Genomic DNA, 22,887 nt, shown 5'->3' with positions numbered 1-22,887 from the left:
ATATTCATATTTGGGTTGTGTCTCCCAGACAACCCAAAATGAGTCTTCCATATAGGTATTCTGTTGGAGGCCGATTTTGAGTCTCTTACTACCTATTTTGAGTTTGGGTGCCCATATAAGTCTCTTGTTGGAGACAGTCTAATGACTTAGGATATGTTGCCTGGTAGCAGTGGCAGACCTAGTGGGTGGTCAGGGTGGTCCACCGACCACCCTGTGGGCCACCAGTCCACTACACCTGTCAACCATACATCATGCTCTACGAGATACAGATGGTAGCGTGCGCGGTCCATGACTACGGCTTCTTTGCTGCTTTCATTCGGAGGTGGATCGGTCGCGGGGCCCATGACTACGGCTCGGGCCACATTCGGCCCAAGCAGGCAAGCACGCGCTACCATGACTATGCGCTGGACCTGGGCCTCGTCTACGAGTACGAGACTATGACGCGTCGTACCAGGAGTCCAGAGTCCAGACTGCTCTTCGCGACTTCGCGTGCGCCAGCGCCGGCTCCAGCTCGACCGCTTGGTGCCGTGCCCAGCGCGCCCGCCGCCGCCCTACGAGCACTCTAGCAGATCATCGCCCATCGCTTTGCCTGGCCTGGCCATCGCCTGCAAGACTGATCGAGTGATCGCCAATCCTTCCTCAGTTCCTCAGGTGATACTCCCCGTCCATCCCTGTGCTTCCTCAGTTCCAGGTTTTTTCTTCCGATCGTTAGTTTTGCTAATTAGCAATTGTTTTTTCCATAACTCTTGAGTCTTGAATTATGAAAAGAAACGGAGACATTCGATCCCTTTTTTAGAAAGCAGCAAAGAAGGCGGCTGCTATTGACCCACCTCTGGATGAAAATATTGTGGAAGAGCAGAATAAAAAAGAAGATAGAGTACAAGTTGAAGAAATTGCAGATCATTTGCCCTCGCCCCCGCTAGCATCACCGCCACCGCCCGCATCAAAGCCACCGGCGTATGACATCAATCACCTACCATATGATCTAGGTGAAAGGCTGCCCATTGAAGATTATCCTGTTAATGATCAAGATGCAATTCGTAGAGCATATATTACTAAAGGTGCTTGCAAACCTTATATCCATGATTTTCCATACCGAAACATTGGAGGCGTACCTCGTTGATTCAGTATACAATGGTTGTATAATTATGAGTGGCTTGAATATAGTGTCAAGAAGGATTCTGCATTTTGCTTCATTTGCTACTTGTTCAAGAAGGGCAGTGGGTCAAAAACTTTTATTGTTGATGGATGGAATAATTGGAATATAGGAAACACAGCACTTCTCAAACATTTTGGTTCTAGGGCACAAAAAGCAGCTCAAGAGAAGTACATTGGTTTTATGAATCCCAAGGTAGCAATTGATTATAACATTGACAAGTGGAGTGAGGAGGAGCTTCGTCTTTACAAGAAAAGATTGACATATTCACTTAGATGTATCAAGTTTCTTTTGCATCAAGGATTGGCATTCCGTGGACATGATGAAAGTGAAGAGTCTAGTAACAGAGGCAACTTCATTGAACTTTTAAAGTTTCTTGTAGAAAATAGTGAAGAAGTGAACAAGTATGTCTTGAACAATGCACCAGGTAATTGCACTTTGACTAGCCCAAAAATACAAAAGCAAATTATTCACTATTGTGCCATAGAAACTAGAAAGAAAATAATTGAGGAACTTGGTGATGAGCCCTATGCAATTTTAGTTGATGAGTCTAGTGATATATCACATAAAGAACAACTAGCTCTTTGCTTGCGTTATGTTGATAAACTTGGAAGGCCATGTGAGCACTTTATTGGAGTTGTTCATGTAGATGATACTACCTCTTTGTCACTTAAGAAAGCAATTGAAGTTTTACTTGTTAGTAATGGATTGAGTATGCAGCAGATTAGAGGTCAAGGTTATGATGGGGCTAGCAATATGAAAGGAGATATTAAAGGGCTCAAAACTTTAATCATGCAAGAATCACCTTTCGCTTATTATATTCATTGCTTTGCACATCAACTCCAACTAGTTCTTGTTGCTGTTGCCAAAGGAAATACTGACTGCAAGACTTTTTTTGATCAAGTATCTATCTTGTTGAACATTGTTGGGGTTTCTTGCCAGCGTCATGATATGCTTCAAAATGCTAGGCTTGAGAATGTCAAGAAAGCACTAGAGTGTGGTGAGCTTGAATCGGGGAGTGGATTAAATCAAGAGATGGGTTTGCCTAGGCCTGGTGACACTCGGTGGGGCTCTCATTACAAAACTATATGTAGCATCATCACTATATATTCCTCAATTCATGATGTACTCATTGAACTTGGTGCTGATAATGCATATAAGGAAGATTGGACAAAGATACATTTTGTGCTTGGAGCATTTGAAACCTTTGAGTTTGTTTTCTTTGTGCACTTAATGTATGTTATTCTTGGATATACAAATGAGTTATCTGAGTGCTTGCAGAGAAGGGATCAAGATATTCTTAATGCAATCTCCCTTGTTAATGTGGCAAAGAGCAGAATGCAGGAGTTAAGGTTTAATGGTTGGGATAATTTTCTTCAGAATGTCACTTCTTTTTGTATTAAACATGGTGTTGAAGTTCCTGCTATGGATGGTGCTTATGTGCCTTATGGAAAATCAGCACGGTATGCTCGTGCCCGAAACCAAACAAATGATGACCATTTCCGAAGAGAAGTATACATTGGTGTCATTGATCAAATTAGTCAAGAGCTTGATAATCAGTTTGATGAGATCAATATGGAGCTACTGTCTTGTATGTCAGCCTTTAGTCCTTCCAACTTCTTTGCTTCTTTTGATGCACGGAAGGTACATAGATTGGCTGAATTTTATCCTAAGGACTTCTCCAACAATGATTTGTTAAAACTGGAATTGCAACTTGATAATTATATTGATGACATGCGACAAGATGCTAGCTTCCAAGGTCTAGACAACATTGTTGATCTCTCAGTTAAGCTTATTGAAACAAAAAGGCACAAAGTGTACGATATGGTGTACTTGCTTCTCAAATTGATATTGCTTTTACCAGTGGCAACTGCGAGTATTGAAAGGGTATTTTCTGCATTGATTATAGTGAAAACAAAGTCAAGGAATAAGATAGATGATACTGTTTTGGATGATTGTCTAGTCATATTTATTGAGCGGGATATTTTCTTCCAAGTTAATGAAGATGATATAATGGAGACATTCATGTCATTGAGAAAGCGGTGGATAAACAAGTAATATTGTAAGTCTCCTATTGTTATATTTCAAAGTATTTGTATTTAATTTGAACAATTTATATTAAGATTTAACGTCGTTTTACCGAATTATAATATGGTTTTACTGAATTATAAATGGTTTACCGAATTGTATAATTTTTTTTTTGCGACGCATACCCTATGCAAAAATCCTAGGTCCGCCACTGCCTGGTAGGCATCTACGAGGCCACCAACTAAACATGCTCTACATGGCAAGATAAGCTTTTGTAAGGTAGCATACGCATCATTTTTCTGTAACACTAATTTCTCTAAAGGATCATAAAATACGACTTATGGGATGGAAGGAGTATATGGGACTCTTATTAGCAATAAAAATCTGCAAAGAAGAAGAGGAAAAATGTCTAGGTGGACGTTGGAACACCTTTTTATTTATATATGTTTTCCGTATGATGATGAAATCAACGATGGCAAATTGAAGTAAAATCTCCATCACTGCCCTTGTGCCCAGAATCCTGCTTTATACAAATCCTATAGCATGATCACCCGATCCTCAACTTTCCCTAGTAGAGAAAACAAATCCTTAGTACAAGCCCTTGTAAAGGCACAACAAACTTTTTCAGTATGTAGACGACCGAACCGAGCATGAATTTGGCAGCTTGGGATGACACACGGAAGAGGCAGCTAGCAGGCCGTAGTATTGTTCACGTGAACCACTGTTCGGCTGGCTGGCCAGCCCACTCACGGAACCACTGTTCATGTAAACAGTATTTTTCTCTCACAACAATCAACCAAATCAGTATTTTAGTTTATTTTTCAGTCCTGGCGGCCGGCACGCACGCACGCAGACGCAGGAGGCGTCGATCGACGTGGGAGAAGCGAAGGAAAGAAGAATCACACGAGATTCCCAGTCCGAGGCACAGGCAGGCAGTCGGGAGGCATAGCGGCGACAAAAGCTGGCGCAGCCCGCGCGGGCGTCCAACCCAGGGCATCATCACCATTCACCTCCCGTCCTCCTCCCCTCGGCAATCGGCATCGCATCGGTCGAGCCGTGTCGTGCGCGCAAACCCGGAAACCCCATACAGCACCATAGGAAGGAGGCACCAGTCTGGTGTCAGCAGGCAGGCCACGCACGCACCGCCCGGCCGCCCCGGTCCTTTTCCACTCCACGCGCTGCTGCCTCGGCCGCCTGCGCCTTGTCTGGTGCGGTGCAGGCAGGCGGCTGCCGAGCCGGTCCGGTGCCGGCCGCGCCGCGGGCTGGACTAGAGAAAAGACAGGGCACTGAAGGATGTCTTCTTTGCAGCTCCGCCTGCCTCCTGCTTCAGCTTCCACATGTCCCGCTTGCCTTCACGGTCTCTGTTGACCGGCCGCTGCTAGTACACTAGTCCTCGTCGTCTCTGAGTTGATTGAGTGCAGCGCTGCCAGCGACTACACTCGTACTCGCTACAAATATTGTACGAGTAATAGTAAGAATAAGAAATCGGTGCGGCACCAGCTCCACAAGGTGAACGTACGTGATCATGATACGATGCTAATACAATGTTCAGGGTTTTCAATTTCGGTATTGCAAAAATTTCGGCCACCACCGAAACTACCGAATTTCGCAAAATTCGGCCGAAATTTCGGCGAATTTTTTTTAGAGACTAGCACATGAAGTATGCTTTTTCTAAAAAAAAACATTTAAATCTAAACAAATATTAGTATGATTTATGACTACACATCTATTGAATACAAAAATATGCAATATAAACGATAAAAAATCGAGTCTAAAGTTATATAACACATGTATTAGTGTATTACAAAATTTCGAATTTTTCTTTCGTCCACCACCGAAATTTCGCCGAAATTTCGAACCCTGACAATGTTACAAATTAAATAGTACGTACACTAACTATAGGACAGGAGGGGTGAATACCGGCTCGGCTCGTTCCAGCTTAACTTGGCTTGTTAAGCTAATGAGCTGGCTCGGCTCGGCTCAGCTCATTAACTTACCCATTAGAGGGCCAGCTTGAGGCCGCTCGTTTGGCTGACAAGCTGGGTATGAAAATCTAGAACATAGTAAGGGCACGTTCGTTTAAGGCAGTATCACATAGGAAATATTCCGGCCAATGAAAGCTATATAAATTAACTAATGATTCCTTCCGGTAATTCTTCCTGGGGCCATTCTGGAGCAAGCGAACGGGCCCTTAAGGAATTCAAGTAATGGAAGACATGTTTTTTCTTTAGGCTCATTTGGCTAATTGAACAAACGAATCAATACATACACAAATAAGGATGAGTAAGAGAGCTAATTTTGCTTTGTATTTGTGCCATTGTGTACTTTACGTCGGCTGATGGTTTGATCAACATGTGCTTTTTACCAGCTTCTTAATTTGGTGACTTCCATGGTGGAGGACATGGTTTTTCTTTAGGCTCCCATTTGGCTCGCGAGCTAGAGCATACTCGTTAACTAAACGAGATAAACCGTTGGCCAGCTTGTTAGAAAAAGTAAATGAGACGTTCGAGTCGAGCCACTAAGTGCAAGTATAATAATGGGCTTATAGCCCAAGCTAATGCTCATGTAAAGGAGAGAAGAGAGGAGAGAGATGAGCTTGGCACAAATGCATATACAGTAGTGGGCCAAAATAGCGAGTGTTGTGAGGGGGAATAAGAAATAGAAATCTTTTTACGGGCAAATAGGAGACAACCATCGTATAACTTGGCTTATAGTCAAACACTCGCTCTATTATTGACCTCGTTGTAACGAATTAAGCCGAGTAAGTTATCAAACCAAGTTTTTTCTTCCCGTTCTAGGACAGGCTAGGCTCATCTCAAGTTCTGAACCATTCATGCTTCCATGACCAATTGTCCAATTCCCATCCACAGCTACCTCGCCACCACCAAGTTTTGCTTTCACAGTCGTTTAATTTGTTCCTCTCAGCACAAGAACCGGGCCCACGTAGACGTCGCACAAGTACGGCGGGTCTATTCCCATTTGTGTTTGCTGGGAGAGAAAAAAAAAACTTGTAGTAAAGTGAGCGGCTCGACGTTCCAATCATGAAGAGAATCTCCAAAGTGGATTTATGCGGGCATCCGGGAATTGGCCACATTCTGTCCATAGCCAAATGATGCTATCCATCCTATCCTCCGGGCCATCGCTAGCGCTAGCAGCCGTTCCTTTCCTTTCCTTTGAATCCAAGCAAGGGCCTGCCTGCTTCAGTGCTGCTTCTACTAGTCTTCTACAGTCTATACCCATCGCCATCATCATGTTTTGTGTCGTGTGTTATGCGCGGAACCATCTCGCTTTAACCGGCCGTGCCATCAATCAAAGACAAAATATATCATATGTGATGCTAACAAAATCGTTGGTGTTTGCCCTTTTCTTCACCCTTTCTCCCTCTATGTCTGTCTTAGCGGCGGACCCAGAGATTTTCTAGAGCCTGGGCGAACATAACAACGAATACTAAGGGCGCGTTTGGTTCATGCCTTCGCTCGTCGAGCCGCAACATAGGCGACGCCAAAACTTCGGTGCTCGATTTGCTCGCCCAACGTTTTGGCAAACTGTGGCGCCGAAATGAACTATGGAGGAGCTGTGGTCACGCCGCAAGTGCGACACCTAACCAAACGCGTGCCAAAACTGTGGCACGAAAGGTGCGGTGCAGCACTGTGCGGACACGAACCAAACAGAGCCCAAATTTGGACAGATACATCAACTACCAATACCAATAGAAGCAAAGTCGATAACAACGATACTTTTAGAAATAAAGCTAACATTAAATACGTATATGAATGAGCATACATTCACCCTGTTCGCTTATTGGTTTCAACCAGCCCAAACCAGCCTGCTAATAGTGTTTTCCTCTCACAATAAATTAGTACCAGCCAGCCCAAACCAGCACAGAAACCAACCAGCGAACATATCGATTAAAAATTAATGTTCTGGAAGTGGAAAAGTACGCAAAGGTTATAGATTTTTGGTCAGAACTGTAACATACTAGTCGATCTTGTAAATTTGTCCTCTGTCATGCTGCACGTGGCTAAAGCCTAAGGGCTGTTTCACATCTCTCTCACCGTGTGCTGGCAGTGCTGCCTTTTCTTTGCGTGCCCGACACGTGTTGTTCTTCTGTCGCTCACGAAGCCGGCCCTTGGGTCCGCCCATGACTCTCTGTCTCTTACTTTTTGTGCCCGTCAGGCTATGAGAGCATGCATATACTTTTATACGTGCCTATGGTATATTAAGTTTAAAATTGCCATAAACGTGAATGTGGATAGACACTAAAAAAATGTGAAAAAATATTACCTTAGTTATTTCTAGAATAAACCAACATTCGATAAGTCTAGAGGTCAAATACAAGTACTTTCAATATCCAAATGGGTTATTATACATATATATAACATACGACCACATTGCCTATCCAAATCTTATTGGATGGCTTAGCATCAGGGCTTGTTGATGAATATGGCTAATTGTTAGCCTAGTGTATTTAAACACGGGCGTATTTTTTAGCCAAACCTCTCACCAGTTGTTGACTAACTAGCTAGCCGACTTCATCTAATTTAGACTATTTTATAGCACCAACTAATTACTAATAACCTTAGCTGATCCAAATAGGCTCTTAACATAGCCATTTGGCCAGCTCCCGTCTCGACAAATGTTGTTCAATGAATCTAGGGACCTGATTGGTTATTTGCTTGTCCTAGCCTATCTCACATCAATTCAATGAGGCTAAATGTTTAGTTGGATTGAAAAGAAATGATGTTTGATTGCCCGTAGCCCCGTACGAAAATATGTTGCATGAATAAAAAAAAAAAAATTAGGGCCATAATTCTTATTTTGTGTTATTGTACTCTTAAGGTCCTTATTTATCTTATTATGTATTAAGAATATTTGAATCAATATTAATTACTTGATATGCACTAATCATACACTAATAATATCATCAGTTAAGTAAGCGTATGCATCTAGCGAGTCTAGCTTTAGAGAAATGTCTGAAATCGACGTATCCACGTAGAGGTACACTGAGTGGTCATTTTTACATTATCCAAGCTAGACCCAAAAGATAGTGCAACCAAGAAGCACGAGCTTCTCGACCTGTTCGGTGGTTGGTTTCTGGGCTGATAAGCTCGACTGGTGCTGGTTTGTTGTGCGAGAAAAACACTGCCCTGGCTGAAACCAACAAGTATTTGAGCTTGATGTTCCAAGCTTTTAAATTTTCTTTCATCAGTAGGAATTGTAATAGTGTAGCCCATATGTTAGCTAAACAGGTCACAGGTGATGCACAGAACGGGTGGTGGCTCGACAGCCTGACTTGCATTGCGAACCTGTTGACTGCAGATTGTAATCCCGGTGCTATTTTGATGAATGTGAATGAATCTCCCCAGTCGCAAAAAAAGAAAAAGAAAAAAAAAGACAGTGCAACCAACAATAAGAACGAACTTTGTCCCACGCGTTTAGCTGGACATATACAACCAACCAATTACACTGTAGAATATACAGAAGGGTAGTTTGGTATTACACCGTAGAATACACAGAAAGGGTGTAGTTTAGTAATAGTTTCGAACACAATAATTAGAGAACCTGGCGTCCAAGTTTAGTCAAAAGTATCCATGATGAAGTCAGGGACTCAGGGTCAACAAAGTAGGTGTACTAGTCGAAGTGTCAAACCCTCCTCCTGTCCTGCCTCTCACTGCTCCAGCTCCTCAGCTCCTCCGATTCCGCCTCCGTCCCCCCAGGTGCTCGACGAGATGCCGAAGAGAGCATTCAGATACGCCGTGGTCAGTCGCAAAGCTCTCTCTATCACCAACTAGCTCGCTCCATTTCTGTTAACATGATGATCTGTCCCTCCAGGTTGATGCCTTCACGGATGAGCCGTTCAAGGGCAACCCCGCAGCCGTCTGCCTCTTGGAGGACGACGCTGGCGCCGCAGGAGACCATGTGGACGAGCGGTGGATGCAGGCGGTGGCAGCAGAGTTCAACACCCCCATCACCGCGTTCCTGGTCCGTTCCGGTGCCGGTGCGGATGCTGCAGGGGGTGGTGTTACGGCTGTGACTCCCCAGTTCCGTATCCGCTGGTTCACTCCGGTTCGTGAGGTGATTGCTTCCGTCTCAAAATTTCCACTTTCTTATCTTAGAACCTGCTAGCATTAGGGTGCCTGAGTGAACTGGAATCACTGAGCTGCTGTATGCCTGTATCACGAACCACATGAGCTAATATGGCAGGGATTTCGCATTGGTGCAGAGCTCTATGACACCAGGTAGGTAGTGGCCGGGGTAGTTAACATCCTAGAGTAACACTATGCCATTTTTATGTTGTTCGATTAGTTTAGGATGCTACTCATTGTGCAATACCGATGGTTCACTTTAGTGTCTTGTGCCGGATTTCAATGTAGTACTTAGGAAATATAATCCATTCTTTCTGCAAAGGGTGGCCTTCATAAGATGTTATGGATGCGCATATGTTTATATGTTTCTTTCAAAGAAGAACTTTGTTGCTTTCTGACTGATATATGGTATGGTATAGTGTTAAATAAGTACTCTTGCAACTTTTATTATACCATTATATGTTTCCTTGCAACTTCTGATATCCCTTTAGTTGTTTGTAACTACTGAAGAGATTTTCTCACTATGGTCATTTATCCCCTTCAGTTAACATGAAATGAGACTTTTTTTTTTCTTGGCACTTGAATAATTTAAAATTCGAGATCATTTACACGATAATGCTGTAGTTCCTGGTGCCATCTAAGTTGCATCAAGCTTCCACCATAATCCTGTATTCCAGTGTTCTTTTCATGAAACAGAATTTCCATCTGGTACTTCTGTAGAAGCAGTCTTTTTATTATTATGGGCCAGTTTGGTTGCCGAAAAATTTGGCAAAACGCTACTGTAACATTTTCGTTGTTATTTGGCAATTGGTGTCCAATCATAGTCTAATTAGGCTTAAAAGATTTGTCTCGTGGATTTCGTCTAAACTGTGTAATTAGTTTTATTTTTTATTTATATTTAATGCTTCATGCATGCGTCCAAAGATTTGATGTGACGAGGAATCTTGAAAAATTTGGCATTTTGGGAGGGAACTAAACAGGGCCTATACTCTTGATCTGACGCTATTGGAGAAATCATATTTGACTTTATTAATTGTGCAGAGTGAACTTTGTGGGCATGGGACATTAGCTGCTGCGCACTACCTAATCTCATCTGGCCTTGTGGAGCGTGGTGCTATAGAGTTTGTGGCAAAATCTGGACGTCTAACAGCTAAGAAAGTTGTTGGATCGAAGGATGCAAGCGATGCAAAGTTCTTTGTAGAATTGGATTTTCCTGTTATCCCGGTGGTAAAATACAATTCTGCAGAGGTGTTTTCACTTCCTGATACTTTAAATGGTGCTTCTGTCATTAATGAGCTGCAAGCCATCTCTGCTTTTTCTGACCTCATTGTAATTCCTTTCATCCTTCTCTCCACTAATCCAATCTCCATTTCATTTCATAATCAAAACTCTTGTTTTAACTGCAAGCTCTCCAACTTTGTTTCTTTCATTCTAATAGTTGGCTGCACTTTTTTAACCTTTTTGGACTCGTCAGGTGGAAGTTAGTTCATGTGATGAAGTTGAAAATGTTTGTCCTAACATTGCTGAACTAGTCCAGTGCCCTGGAAGAGGCATTGCCATTACAGGTCCAGCTCGTGAAGGATCTAGTTATGATTTTGTCACTCGTTTCTTCAGCCCAAAATATGGAATAAATGAGGTAATAATGCAATATAAACATGTGTTCTATCATGCTAAGATAGTCTCTCTTACAGTTGGTAACAAATCTTTCATCTGTCCTCAAAAGGAATGTTGGAATTAGGAATCTTACATCAACAGGTTCTGGTCAACTGATGCATTCATAACCATATTATCATCCTGAGTTAAGACTTAAGTGTTTCATGAATAGCCACAACCATCTCTGCATTGGCTGTGAGATATATGAACAAACTCTGTATCAGCATGAGATACACTCTTGAGGAACGAATTCAGTTCCTAGTTCCCACTTATTAAGTTACTATGGCTTCAAAGAATTGATGTGATAAGAGATAATATCTTCCTGCACTGTGTAAGCTTTGAAGATTATGTAAGCCACTGATGAAAAGAAAGCTTTTTCGTAACGTCTCATTTTCTCCCTTTTTTCTTTGTCAGGACCCGGTCTGTGCTAGCGTACACTGCTCCTTGGCACCTTACTGGGGTCAGAAGCTGGGTAAATATGACATGACAGCCTTCATGGTATTGAGCACAAGCTTTGGAAGTATTTGATCCATTGATAGCATCCTCCAGATTGCAACGTGTCATAATCACATACATCTTGTCTGTATGTTGTCACTTGTCAGGCCTCTCCAAGGAGTGGAACACTATGTCTGCAGTGGGATGAGGAAACTCAGAGGGTCCGAATCCGTGGAGAAGCTATAACTGTCATGGTTGGCACCCTTCATGCCTAGAGTCAGTTCCCGATAGTTGGCGAAAAGAATGTGTAACTGCGCCCTGGAATAATAGGTACTCTTGTTTGGTGGGGAAATGTTTGACTCCCCTGCCCAACAATGGAATCTAGATATTTCAAGGTACATGGCCTATCCTATCAATGCAAGGATATATATTGAATAGAAAGTAATTTTCCTGGAACTTTATTCTCTTTTGTTTTTTTTTTAAATAAATGGCAGGAGTGTTGCCTAATCCATTGGGATGATGGAGTACATAATCAAGTACAACTCTATTTATCAATAGCATAGAAGGTTACATGGTTCACAACTTTACAATAGTATATCTGTATATGTGTAACTTGGATTTGCCATTGTAGTAACTTGTCTTTCTAAATTGCACGTTGCCTTGTTCCTGTCACTGTATGTATGAAGATGTTTTCCATTGGTAGAGTGACTCGGCAGTTTCTATCTCATTACACGTTGCCTTGTTCATGTCCCTGTATGCACGTTTCCTTATTTTCAAAGAGAAGAGGCCTTGTTTCCCAGCATCATGGATTGGCAGTTGGGCCATAAGCAGCATTTGACAGTGTGAAAAAAACTGCGACAGAAGCAGAACTACATATAATTCGGAAGTATGGAGGCATCGATAGGCTGTTTGCTTCGTGGTGGTCACCACCCTTGAGGTAAATGCCGGTGACACGCACGGCGGGGTGAGATCGGCAGGGCCTTCTCTAAAGAAGAATGGGGAAGGAGATAAGAACATAAGGTCTGGAGGTAGTAGATTAGTTCCTTTCATCATCCATATAATCTCCACAGCAGCCAAGAGTATATATGGACATATGGTTCCCTACATGGGCAAAGCCCAACATAATTAAAGGCACGCAGGCCAAAACCACGACCCATTCCCTAAAGCTATTATAGGCCCATGGCCAGGTCATGGCAGTGGTCTGAGAATTTGTCTGGCCCAGCCAACCGATCTCAAGCGTTCATTTTGCTCTGTTGGTGGTCAGCGTTTCTGCTTGGCCTCTGCTCCCTAAGCCAGGCATGCAACCAAACGGCTATCAGTATGCTCGTGAAGGTTCTGTACGTCCAGGACTTCCTTGGAAGTATGGGCAGAAGGGCTATCAGTCCATCTAAAGGGATGATGAGTATTGGAACCCAGACTCACTCATAGACGAGAAAAGAAAGCTAGCAGCAGTTTCTATCTCAATACATCTAGCACAGAGCTTCCAGTATTATGGGGTTCTCCCTATGCAATTACATGTGAAGAAAACTTGTTCTGCGTTGTAGACTCGTGCTTAGGAGTGAGATTGGAGACATCTTATGTGTCTATTGTAGTTTGCTTTGTCTGAACTAGTTTTTGTTGGTAAATTTCAGTGTAACGCTGAAACGCTGTAACGCTTGCTCCATTGGGAGGTCATCGGACTAATCTGATGGTACCCCGAGCCTCTATGGTCGCTGGCTTTTTTTATTGACGGTTGGACCCACTAGTAGAAATCTGCACGTATACGAACGAACAACTTTCGTCAATCAAAAAGCGAAATTCGCCATAATTTTAGTTCTATGACGAATTTATGACGAAAATTCGTTCATAAAAAACGACGCATCATATTGGTACATGCATGACCAATCCGAAAACTTCATCATAGAAATGGTTCGATCTGTGACGAAAAACTAATTGTCATATAACTGTTTTGGCATACGTGGTAGGGGGCAGCCACGCTAGCGGGTGCTTTCATTAGAAATGCTTTCTATGTGTACATATTATAGCCGGTTGCATTGGAGATGCTTTGGGTCATGTTTTAGGTTTTTACTGGACCACGTGTCAGGTCCTGTTGTTCCACTTGTCAGTTTTTTATTGGCACATATGTCGTGTTGGCGTTGGAGCACGTGTCAATTCTTCATTAGTCATGTGTCGTATTTTTATTGGTCCACGTGTCCGTTTCTTATTCAACCACGCGTCACCATGCTGTCCGTCCACGTTTCGTTTTTTTATTTGGACATGTGGCTTGATGACTTACTTCCACGTCTCACATTTTTAATAGCCCGTGTTGTGTCGTGTCCTGGCTATTTCACGTGTCATGTACTGGTTCGTCTACGTGTCATATTTTTATTTGATCACGTGGCATGTCCAGGTTCTACCACGTGCTCAACAATCATTTCATCATAAAAATAATTCGAGATCGTCACTGTTGCACAAATTGACTATATAATTATTCAACAAATGACTACACAATTATTCAACCTGGCAATCAAATAAAACAATTTACAGTTCACACATCAGTAGTAAGCCACTAACAGACCTGCACACGAGTCCACACATCAAACCACACAGAGTTGAAGACTGAGAGTTACCAGAAGAGTAGCTGAAGCGCATGATATCCTCACGTAGCTTATTGTACTCCTCGTGTTGCTGTCTCTTGAAGTCCTCAAACTTCCTTTTAGTCTTTTCTGTCTTCCTCTTCAGTTCATCCACTTGTTCGATGAGGGCAGCGAAACTTTTCTGTTCAGCATAAAGCTGTTCCCGAAGTATTTTCTCCACCGATATCTCTGTTCTGGTGGAGCTTGTCGGGATACCAGCATTCTTCAGAAGAAGGGTGTGCTGCTGCTCTAGGAGTGGACCTTGCCCTGGGAGAGGCAGAGGACCTTAGAAACAACATCCGCACTAGTTATTGGTTCCTGCCCATCATCAACTAGTTCTGCTCATATAGTTTCCATGGCTTCCTGCGAAATTTAAGCAGTAAACATTAAGTTACACATAGTGGAAGATGACTTCAATTGAAAACCCAAGAGATTAGTTCATAAGAAGTAATGCATGTTTCATATTGATATCGATTACATAAGCACAATGCACATGTACTAATATAGTCAGTAGTCGCAGAGCAACGCCTACATCCATTTCGACCTCTATGTACACAACGATATACATAAGAAGAGCTCAGTGACTGCGTTGCTGAGAATAAATGCGACAACAGCAAAACTCAAATCAATGTTTCACAAACTTTGTGTCGTAGTCAACACCGTGTGTCATCAACCAAGCTTTCACCAACATCCCGGCAAGAAGCTTCGCGTAGGTGACATTGACTATGATTTGGCGACGAAATAATCTAAAAAACGCCGAGGGGCTCCTTTAGTCTCCCTTCGCCCCCATTTCCTTAAAAGGCATGGGGATGGCCATGAAACAGTCTAAAAGCGTCGAGGTGCTACTTTCGCCTTCCTTCGCCCCTCACCCGAAAAGGTGCGAGGGGTTGGCGTCCAACTAATCTAAAAGCTAGCGTCGATGGGCTCATTTCGTGACGTGTCGCCCCTCACCCAAAAAAGTATGAGGGGTTGGCGTCAAACTAATCTAGAAGCTAGTGCCGAGGGGCTCATTTCGTGACCCTTCGCCCCTCACCCGAAAAGGTGTGAGGGCTTGGCACCAAACTAATCTAGAAGCTAGCATCAAGGGGCTCATTTCACGACCCTTTGCCCCTCACCCAAAAAGGTGTGAGATGTTGGCACCAAACTAATCTAAAAGCTAGCGCCGAGGAGCCCATTTCACGACCTTTCGCCACTCGCCTGAAAAGGTGCGAGCGTTAGCATTGAACCAATCTAAAAGTCAGCGTCGAGGGGCACATTTTGCAACCTTTCGCCTTTCTCCTGAAAGGGTATGGTGGTTGCCACTGGAATAATCCAAAAGCACAGCTCTCGCCGCCAATCAGATTAGGAGCATATCCATTCATGACATTTCCAAGACCTACCATGCCTGCAAACGTTGAATTAAAATACATGAAAGAATTTCTCTCAAAACAAACACTTTGGTGAGGAGCGCACAACGTCACCTCCATCATCAGTACTAATGGACCAGGATCCTAAGGATTCCCCATAGGGCCGACTACCCAGCAACAATTTTTTTTCCGCTAACATCTTCAAGAGATGTTTGACCATAAACTCTAGGGGTTCGACAATAACTTTGGCAACAACGCCTTTGCCACCTTTCTAACAAGGGGTTTTGCCACCGATTCCCGCACTGTCGACCACGCCCTCGCCAACATTTTGACAAGGGATCACGCCAACAACATCGACGCCATCAACAACAACTTCATCAACAGTTTGGCAAGGTGTCCCCATTGACATCTTTGACTTTGCCTTCGCCCAATTTTTGGAGTGGGATGACCGTCACCAACATCTTTGAGAGAATTTCGCTCAAGCACCAGCCAAGAGGGGTTGGTGAGGAACGCATTGGGCAAGCAATCTGCCCGAAGACAAAAGCTTTGCCTGGCGCCTGTGAGTGAAAGCTTGAAGACATATCGCGATCATCTACATATTACTTCGCCTACATCAACTACTTCACCCGCATCAGCTACATCAGTGTCTTTGGCAAAAGCTGAATCGCGAAAACTGGATACAAAGGGCTCAAGGTCAAAGTTGCGAGCTACTAAGGACATGATCTTTGACGTTAGAGCGAAGACAGCCGCCGAAGATTAGCCAAAGACATACCGAAGGCTAACTAGAGATATGAAAAGACAAAAGTTATGTGTCGAGTCTAAGTTGTAATTGGGCCACACTTTGTTGTATTCAACTATTAGGTCTTGTACTTTCGATCAAAACCGAATAGCTGAGGGGCTACTGTTGGGGGTACATCATATGTTGGGGACCCCCATTATCATGTTCAGGGCCCAATTACATAGCCTAGGGCTCACAAAATAATATTTGGGGGGGGGGGCTATTTGTAGCTTTTAGTGGCATTTTTTAAATACAAACCACACTAGGGGTCCATTTATAGCCTCTAGTGTGATTTCTATAAATACAAACCCTATCATGGGCATAATGTAACACCCTAAAACTTGCTCTTTTCGAAATAGAGTTAAAGTGATTTAATTTTGTATTTATGTGTTCATGAAAATATAGGAAAACAAATCTTTTCATTAAAATTAAAATTGATTATAAGGTTTAGCAACTTGTTTGTGCATACATGTTGGTGCATTGGATTTATTGGAATGTGTGACTTTGTTTAAATTAAAATGATTTGAATTGCTTTTGAAAATGAGTTTGGAAAAAGCTTGGGAAAAAAGAAAAAGAAGGAAGCTTTCCCTTTCTCGGCTTCTGGCCCAAGTGGCCCAACACTTTTTCCCTGTGCAACCTGCTTCCTGTCTCCTCCGCAGCTCAGTGTGCCCACTGGCCTTTTCCTTTTCCCCGTGGCTGCTTTAGCTCTCCTCTTCGCGCAACCCATCTACTTCCTCGCGCTCCGCTCGTGGGCTGGCCCAGCATCGCGTTGCCCATGCTCTCCTCTCTTTCACTTGGTGTCACTGATAGACAGGCCCTGTGTGTCAGCGCGATGTCGTCTTCCACCTTTAGTTGTCCCCTTCCTAAACTCTCTCTGTCGCTCCAGAGTCCACGTTCGTCTTGCCTTCGCGTCGTGCCGTGCGCCCCACGTCTCCATGGCCTTAAATACCGAGCCCGCACTTCCCTCGCATAACCCTTAGCACAGTCGTAAGCTCGCTAGAGCTCGCAGCGCCACCATAGAACCCTAGCTGCCGTGCTCACCGACTGCCCATCCGACATTGCGCCTCTTCCGTGCCTCCACCGCCGACAATAACCCCCTAGGTGAGCTCGCCTTCACTTCCTCTTTCTTTCGATGCCCTCTCTTCATGCTGTCATGGCTTGCAGGCTCTTCTCCAAGAACGCCGATGAGCTCTGCGGTCGCCGACCATGGCTCCACCGTGTCGGCCCTACTGTTCTGGCGGCCATTTCCTCACTCATCTCCTCCCATCTAATCTCTGCCACCCATCCTTGATCCAATGGCTGAGATTGGTCGGTACCCCTTCAGCTGGTAACTTTGCTAAAGAGCCCCTAAAATTTTCCTTGTTTAAACCCATGGTCCAAAGTGTATTCCCCAGAATACGTTTTCTATTTTTGAAAACGTAGTTTCCTTCGGATTAGGTACAAAATACGTTCTCTTTCTGGAAAGCGTAGATTCCCTCTGTTAGATTCAAAATACGTTTTCTTCTTTTGAAAACGCAGTTTCTTCGGTTAGATCTAAAATACGCTTTCATCTATTTACAGTTTTGCCACTATTTTCTTTAGGCCATAACTTCTCTGTTTCAACTCTGATTTGACCTGTTCAAGTTGCGTTAGATTCGTAATTGCGTAATTTACATGTTCATCCTACTGTTAAATATATTTTCAACTTTTGGAATTCAAGGTTAGATTTAATCTATTATTTTATTAAAGAAAATCTTGTTTAATTCATAACTTTTTCGTTATAGCTCCGATTAAAGTGCTTTTTCACGTCTGTGTGTTCGTAGTAACATGTAGAACATCTTTAAAACCCTTTTACTTGTTGTTTTATTATGTTGGTTTAATGTTCTAATTTAGTTCTATTGTTTGCTTTGTGTATGATTGCATGGATGCTTGTGTGGTGCTTTTATGATCATGTCCAGTCGGGGAGCTTTGTGTTGGTGATATAAAAGAAGTTGGTGATTAGAAGTTTTTTTGAGGTTACAATTCAATAGAAGAAGGATCAGAGTTTAAGGCAAGTATAGCATGGGATCATCCTTGTTGACCTATACACCTTTAATCATTTAATTCATGCTGCATGTGTCAACCTTGACTACCACTAAGAATTTCCTAGTACTTTGTTATCTTGTACCTTGATTCCTATGGGTTTATGCATTAGATAGTATGATTCTAGTGCTCAACCAAAGTCATGATCTTGTAACTTGACTAATGGTATATGCAATAAATATTAAAACATGACTTTTTAGCAACTTAGAAATAGAGGGCTGGAGTGTTTAGCTACTTTCTAAATGCTTCAGATTTCTCTCCCTAAGGACTTATCTGTAAGCGAATATCCGGGACATACAGTATAGCTGTGAGGGCTACATGGCTCTGGCTTTAGTCAAGTATGAGAATCTTTTCTAACTTGTTAGTGGTTACCTTTATGGCGCAAGAGGGGCTCCAATTGGTTTGATTTTGGCGTGCCAAGGGAGTGCACTTTGGTTTCCTTAGTCATCCCTTGGGGGAGGGATCTTACTGGTTGATGGGGAATCCTTAGCGGCCGTAACTTATTAGAGGAACCTTTGAAAGGCTTCATAGTGAACCCTGCCGATCTTCCTTGGTAGTGGGTTAAGAGGCTGATCACCTCGGGCGAAAGGGTAAATCACGACTCACAGTGAAAGTGTACAACCTCTGCAGAGTGTAAAACTGTTATAACAGCCATGCTCATAATCACGAGCGGCCTTGGACCCTTATGGAATAGATGATGAACACTGATGATAAAGATGTTCACTAATGATTACTGTTTATGCTATTCATTGTTCATGTTTACATTATCATGTGTTTATGTGGGCTTGTGGATAAACTTGTTGCCACCCAATTGCTAAAATCATGACTCATTAAAAGCTAATCGTAGTTAAACCAGTGTCAGCCTTTTGAGCCTCATGAACCCCATGTTATATTTGTTGAGTACGACATGTACTTACGCTTGCTTTACTTTTCAAATATTTAGATAAAAATCCCGGATGGGTACCATATTGCTAGAGTTTGGAGGAATTAGGCTTGTGATCAACCAGTCAGTTGTCCCAGTGGAATTGGAGTCTTCACCTAAAGATCGGAGTTGTCTTTCCGCTGTGTGCTATCTACGGTTATATCTCTTGTAATAATACGTTATATTAAGCATTGTCTTTTGATAGCTATATATGAGATTTGACTTCCTAGGCTCACATATGGTGCGTATCTGGTTTTGTTCTTAAAATCGGGTGCTACACATAAAGAGAATCTTCTCTCCCACCTCTCCTATAAAAGGTGGAGAGGCACCTTTGGCTGGATCACTAGTTCAACTCTCTCTCTCTTTCTCTCACCCTTCACTCTCTCTTTTGTTGGCCAAACCAACAGTTTGCAAAAGGGTCTTGGTAAATCCATCTCTCAAAGAAGTTTGTTGTTAGTTCTTGATGATTTTGCTGCTGGAGACATTCTGCTTGAGGAACACTTAAAGCCAGCTCTATGCTCGTCTTCTAGGCCTGGAAGTTCTATACTACTCACCAGTAGGAGCACGCCTTTAGCCTCTATAGTGAGTACATTGCAAGCATATCAGTTGCAGTGTCTAACAAAGCATGAGTCATGGGAAGTTTTCTCTAAGAGGGCATTTCCCATAGGATACAAGACCAGGAAGAATTTGTGCTGCTTGGTAGGAAAATTGTTGAAATGTGCAATGGTCTACCTCAAGCATTGAGAGTAATGAGTAGCCTTATGAGCACAAAGGAGAGACTAGCTGATTGGGAAGCGATTGCTAAAGTTGACATCAGAGCCAATGCTGCATTTTTGGATAATGTTTTATCCATACTAAGGTTGAACTACAATCAATTGTCATCCGAAGAAAAAGCTACAAGGATGTGGATGACCAAGGTAGGATGATTATCTCCAATTTTATTGCTAAAGGTTTCCTACATGATTTAAAAACTATTGTTATATATGGAGATTGGTGTGTTTGTAAATTATATGACCCTACAAGAACTATATTGTAAAAGACATAAAAGATATAGTGAAGGGCTGAGAAGGGATCATTGACAGATTCTAGAAATTTCCCCATCTGAGTCAACATGGTGTCAGAGCCATTGAGAGAGCGCCAATGGAGATGGCGGTACGTAGAGTGTCCCGTTGAGCATCATGGAAGGCCAGAGGAGCGACAGCAGTGATTGCAGGCACGCTGCTACGTGCATCGCGTAGTGCTAGAGGAGCGGCAGTAGCACTTGCTCGCGTGTGTTGCTACTGTAGAGGTGAGGTGGTGAAGGAGCAGAGGCGGGGCGGTGTACCTCGAGGAGAAGGACCGCTGCTCTGGAACTTCGGGAGCGCGTGGTGGAGCTAGTGGACCATAGTCCGTAGGTCAAGGCAGCACCGGCGCATCGACGTCCGGCTGGGCTGCAAGCACGAGCGTGCAATGACGAAAGTGTGCAGGGCCTGTGTGGTGGTGCTCGATTGGAGCAGCATGGGTGGATTGTTGTCGGAGAAACTACGAAAGAAAGCAGTGCAGGAAAGATTGTGCAAGCGAGGAGGAAGGATTGCAGCAGGTTCCTTGTGTACTGTTCCTAGTAGTGGATTTGGCTGTTGCATGGGATTTGAAGGGGATCTTGGTTGGAGGCAAGAAGACTGGAGGTGCTGCTGCTTTCTTGCTGCTGCATCTTGAAGCACTTGTGAATACAAGAAGCCTAGCTAGAGCACCTAGGCAATCGGGAACAAATCAAGGAATTGAGCAGGTTCTCAGAAAATTGGTTGAATTGTTGACGACAAAGAAGGATGAAGCTTCATCGTCGAGTAAAGAAGTCGTGCCATGCTCAGACACAAGCCAAAAACTGGAATTGATGCCAATCGACATCAAGTTGGAAGGCATAAAAAAATATTTGGCATGGTCTAGGAGAGCATTGTTGTTGCTGAAAGCTAGGAAACTTGAAGTCTTTGTCAATGGAGAAATGCCTGAGCCATAGGATAAATCAAGTAATGAATGGAAATCTTGGGATGCTATCAACTCGTTAGTGGCTGCATGGTTAACCTCTATGTCTCCGACAATTGTTAGCCAATGGAAAAGCTTTTTTTCCTGATCTGACGAAAATGATCAAAGAGTGCTAGTAAAAGAAACAAAATACTAGAACACAAAACGCAGGAAGAAAGTAAATGGGAAGTAACGGTTCAGTTGTAAAATGTAAAATCATGGACTAGGACAAGATGTTATACTTCTCACAGAAATCTGAACAACAGAACAAGATATAGATCAACATGTTTACACTATCAACTACCTCTGCATCAGCATCTTTCCCATTGCACGAATCATCCTAGGAAATGGTCATAGGGACCATAGTTTGTGTCAAAATTCATCAGGCCAGCTTATCATTCAAAATCATACATAACAATGCATATATATTGAGGAGTAAAGTTCATGGCCGGTCCTCAAACTTGTGGGGGTGTGTTATCCTGGTCCTCAAACTCAGAAAGTGTGTCATTTCGGTCTTTAAACTCTATTTGGGTCTCATATTCATCCAAACGGGTGCTTGGTTGATCCTAACTGTCACACTGCCATGGAAGACGAGTTTCAAGCTCTTCTTCACAACAATACTTGGTGCCTTGTACTACGACCACCTCATGCCACTATTGCGATGGGCAAATGGATCTTCAAACATAAGTTCCACTCCAATGGAACACTTGCTTGTCACAAGGCCCACTAGGTGGCTTGTGCCTTCTCTTAGCATCATGACATCGACTACGACAAGACCTTTAGCCTAGTTGTCATACCAACGACTATCTATTCTGCCATTAGCATCGTTGCCTTGCACTCAGGTACCCATTCATCATCTCGACATGAGAACACATTTCTTCATGGTCTTGACTATGTTTGTCTCCTGCAGAAGTCCATGTATGGTCTCAAGCAGGCTCTGCGTGCTTGGTGCCAACGCTTCATCACATACATCTATTACAATGTCTTCATCGCATTGAAAGTCTGAGTCATCTCTCTTTGTACACAAAGATGGAGACAGTATCGCCTACCTCCTCTATGTCGATGACATCATCCTAATAGCGTCATCTACGTCCCTCCTGCAACGCATCCCGGGGCACCTTCACTTTGAGATCACCATAAACCACTTCCTCGGCATATCCGTCATGTGCTTCTTCGATGGCTTGCTTTTGTCCCACTAACAGTATATCATCGACCACCTCTAGCGTGCCAGCATGGTCGAATGCCATCCCACAGCGACACCGGATGATTCTAGGGCTAAGTTTTCTTCAAATGATGATTGTCTAGTCACTAGCCCCTTGAAGTATAGGAGTCGTGGTAGCATCCTCTTCGTGGTTAGAGTTGCCAAATGGAGTGAAAGGGAGTAGAGCACCTCCAAGAGAATCTCTATATCTTTCCTAAATGCTAGGGTTAAAGATTTTAGTAAAAAACTATCCTCCAACAGGTTCCCTAAATGGTTATCCAAATATATCCATCTTTTATTCTAGATTTTTCGTTAGCCAAACATAGAAGACAAGAATGACTCTCTAGAGCGCATGAGATATAGAAAAACTATTGGAGAGTGAAAAGATATAGAAATCGATTTTTATGTAAATAGCTATTCAAATGATGATTTAGAGAGTGAAATTTAGAAAGGCTCTTGGAGATCCTCTAAGGGGGTACAAATACACATCCCCAAAGCTATCCATTATGTCACTTTTCTACCTATGATAAAAAATCCGGACCCCTATCAGAAATTTTGATCCCTAGGAGAGTAAGTTCAAAACCAGGACAACTACACATGAAAAGGTT

The 22,887-nt window shown here is 43.0% G+C and overlaps 2 protein-coding genes across 3 annotated transcripts; both read left to right on the top strand.

Annotated features, from left to right (window-relative positions):
- The first annotated feature begins 269 nt into the window (after positions 1 to 269).
- LOC136463579 (uncharacterized) lies at positions 270 to 3,214 on the top strand. Its single transcript, XM_066462569.1, has 4 exons — positions 270 to 489; positions 1,269 to 1,583; positions 1,806 to 1,892; positions 2,007 to 3,214. The coding sequence occupies exons 1-4, from the start codon at positions 270 to 272 to the stop codon at positions 3,212 to 3,214; spliced, it is 1,830 nt and encodes a 609-aa protein (XP_066318666.1).
- A 5,606-nt stretch (positions 3,215 to 8,820) lies between these two features.
- On the top strand, positions 8,821 to 12,006 carry LOC136494194 (uncharacterized). 2 transcript variants are annotated; one of them, XR_010768539.1, is made up of 7 exons: positions 8,821 to 8,943; positions 9,017 to 9,259; positions 10,312 to 10,599; positions 10,745 to 10,906; positions 11,338 to 11,421; positions 11,526 to 11,753; positions 11,853 to 12,006. XR_010768539.1 is itself a non-coding variant. In XM_066490359.1 (6 exons), the coding sequence occupies exons 1-6, from the start codon at positions 8,914 to 8,916 to the stop codon at positions 11,631 to 11,633; spliced, it is 915 nt and encodes a 304-aa protein (XP_066346456.1). In that variant the 5' UTR covers positions 8,821 to 8,913; the 3' UTR covers positions 11,634 to 12,006. The 2 variants fall into 2 exon arrangements, 1 of the variants encoding a protein (XP_066346456.1); XM_066490359.1 differs by having other exon boundaries at positions 11,526 to 12,006.
- Positions 12,007 to 22,887: the final 10,881 nt, after the last annotated feature.

This window comes from Miscanthus floridulus, chromosome 1, assembly GCF_019320115.1.
Source record: "Miscanthus floridulus cultivar M001 chromosome 1, ASM1932011v1, whole genome shotgun sequence".
Lineage (NCBI taxonomy): Eukaryota > Viridiplantae > Streptophyta > Magnoliopsida > Poales > Poaceae > Miscanthus > Miscanthus floridulus.
This window is presented reverse-complemented; position numbering and strand designations above follow the sequence as displayed.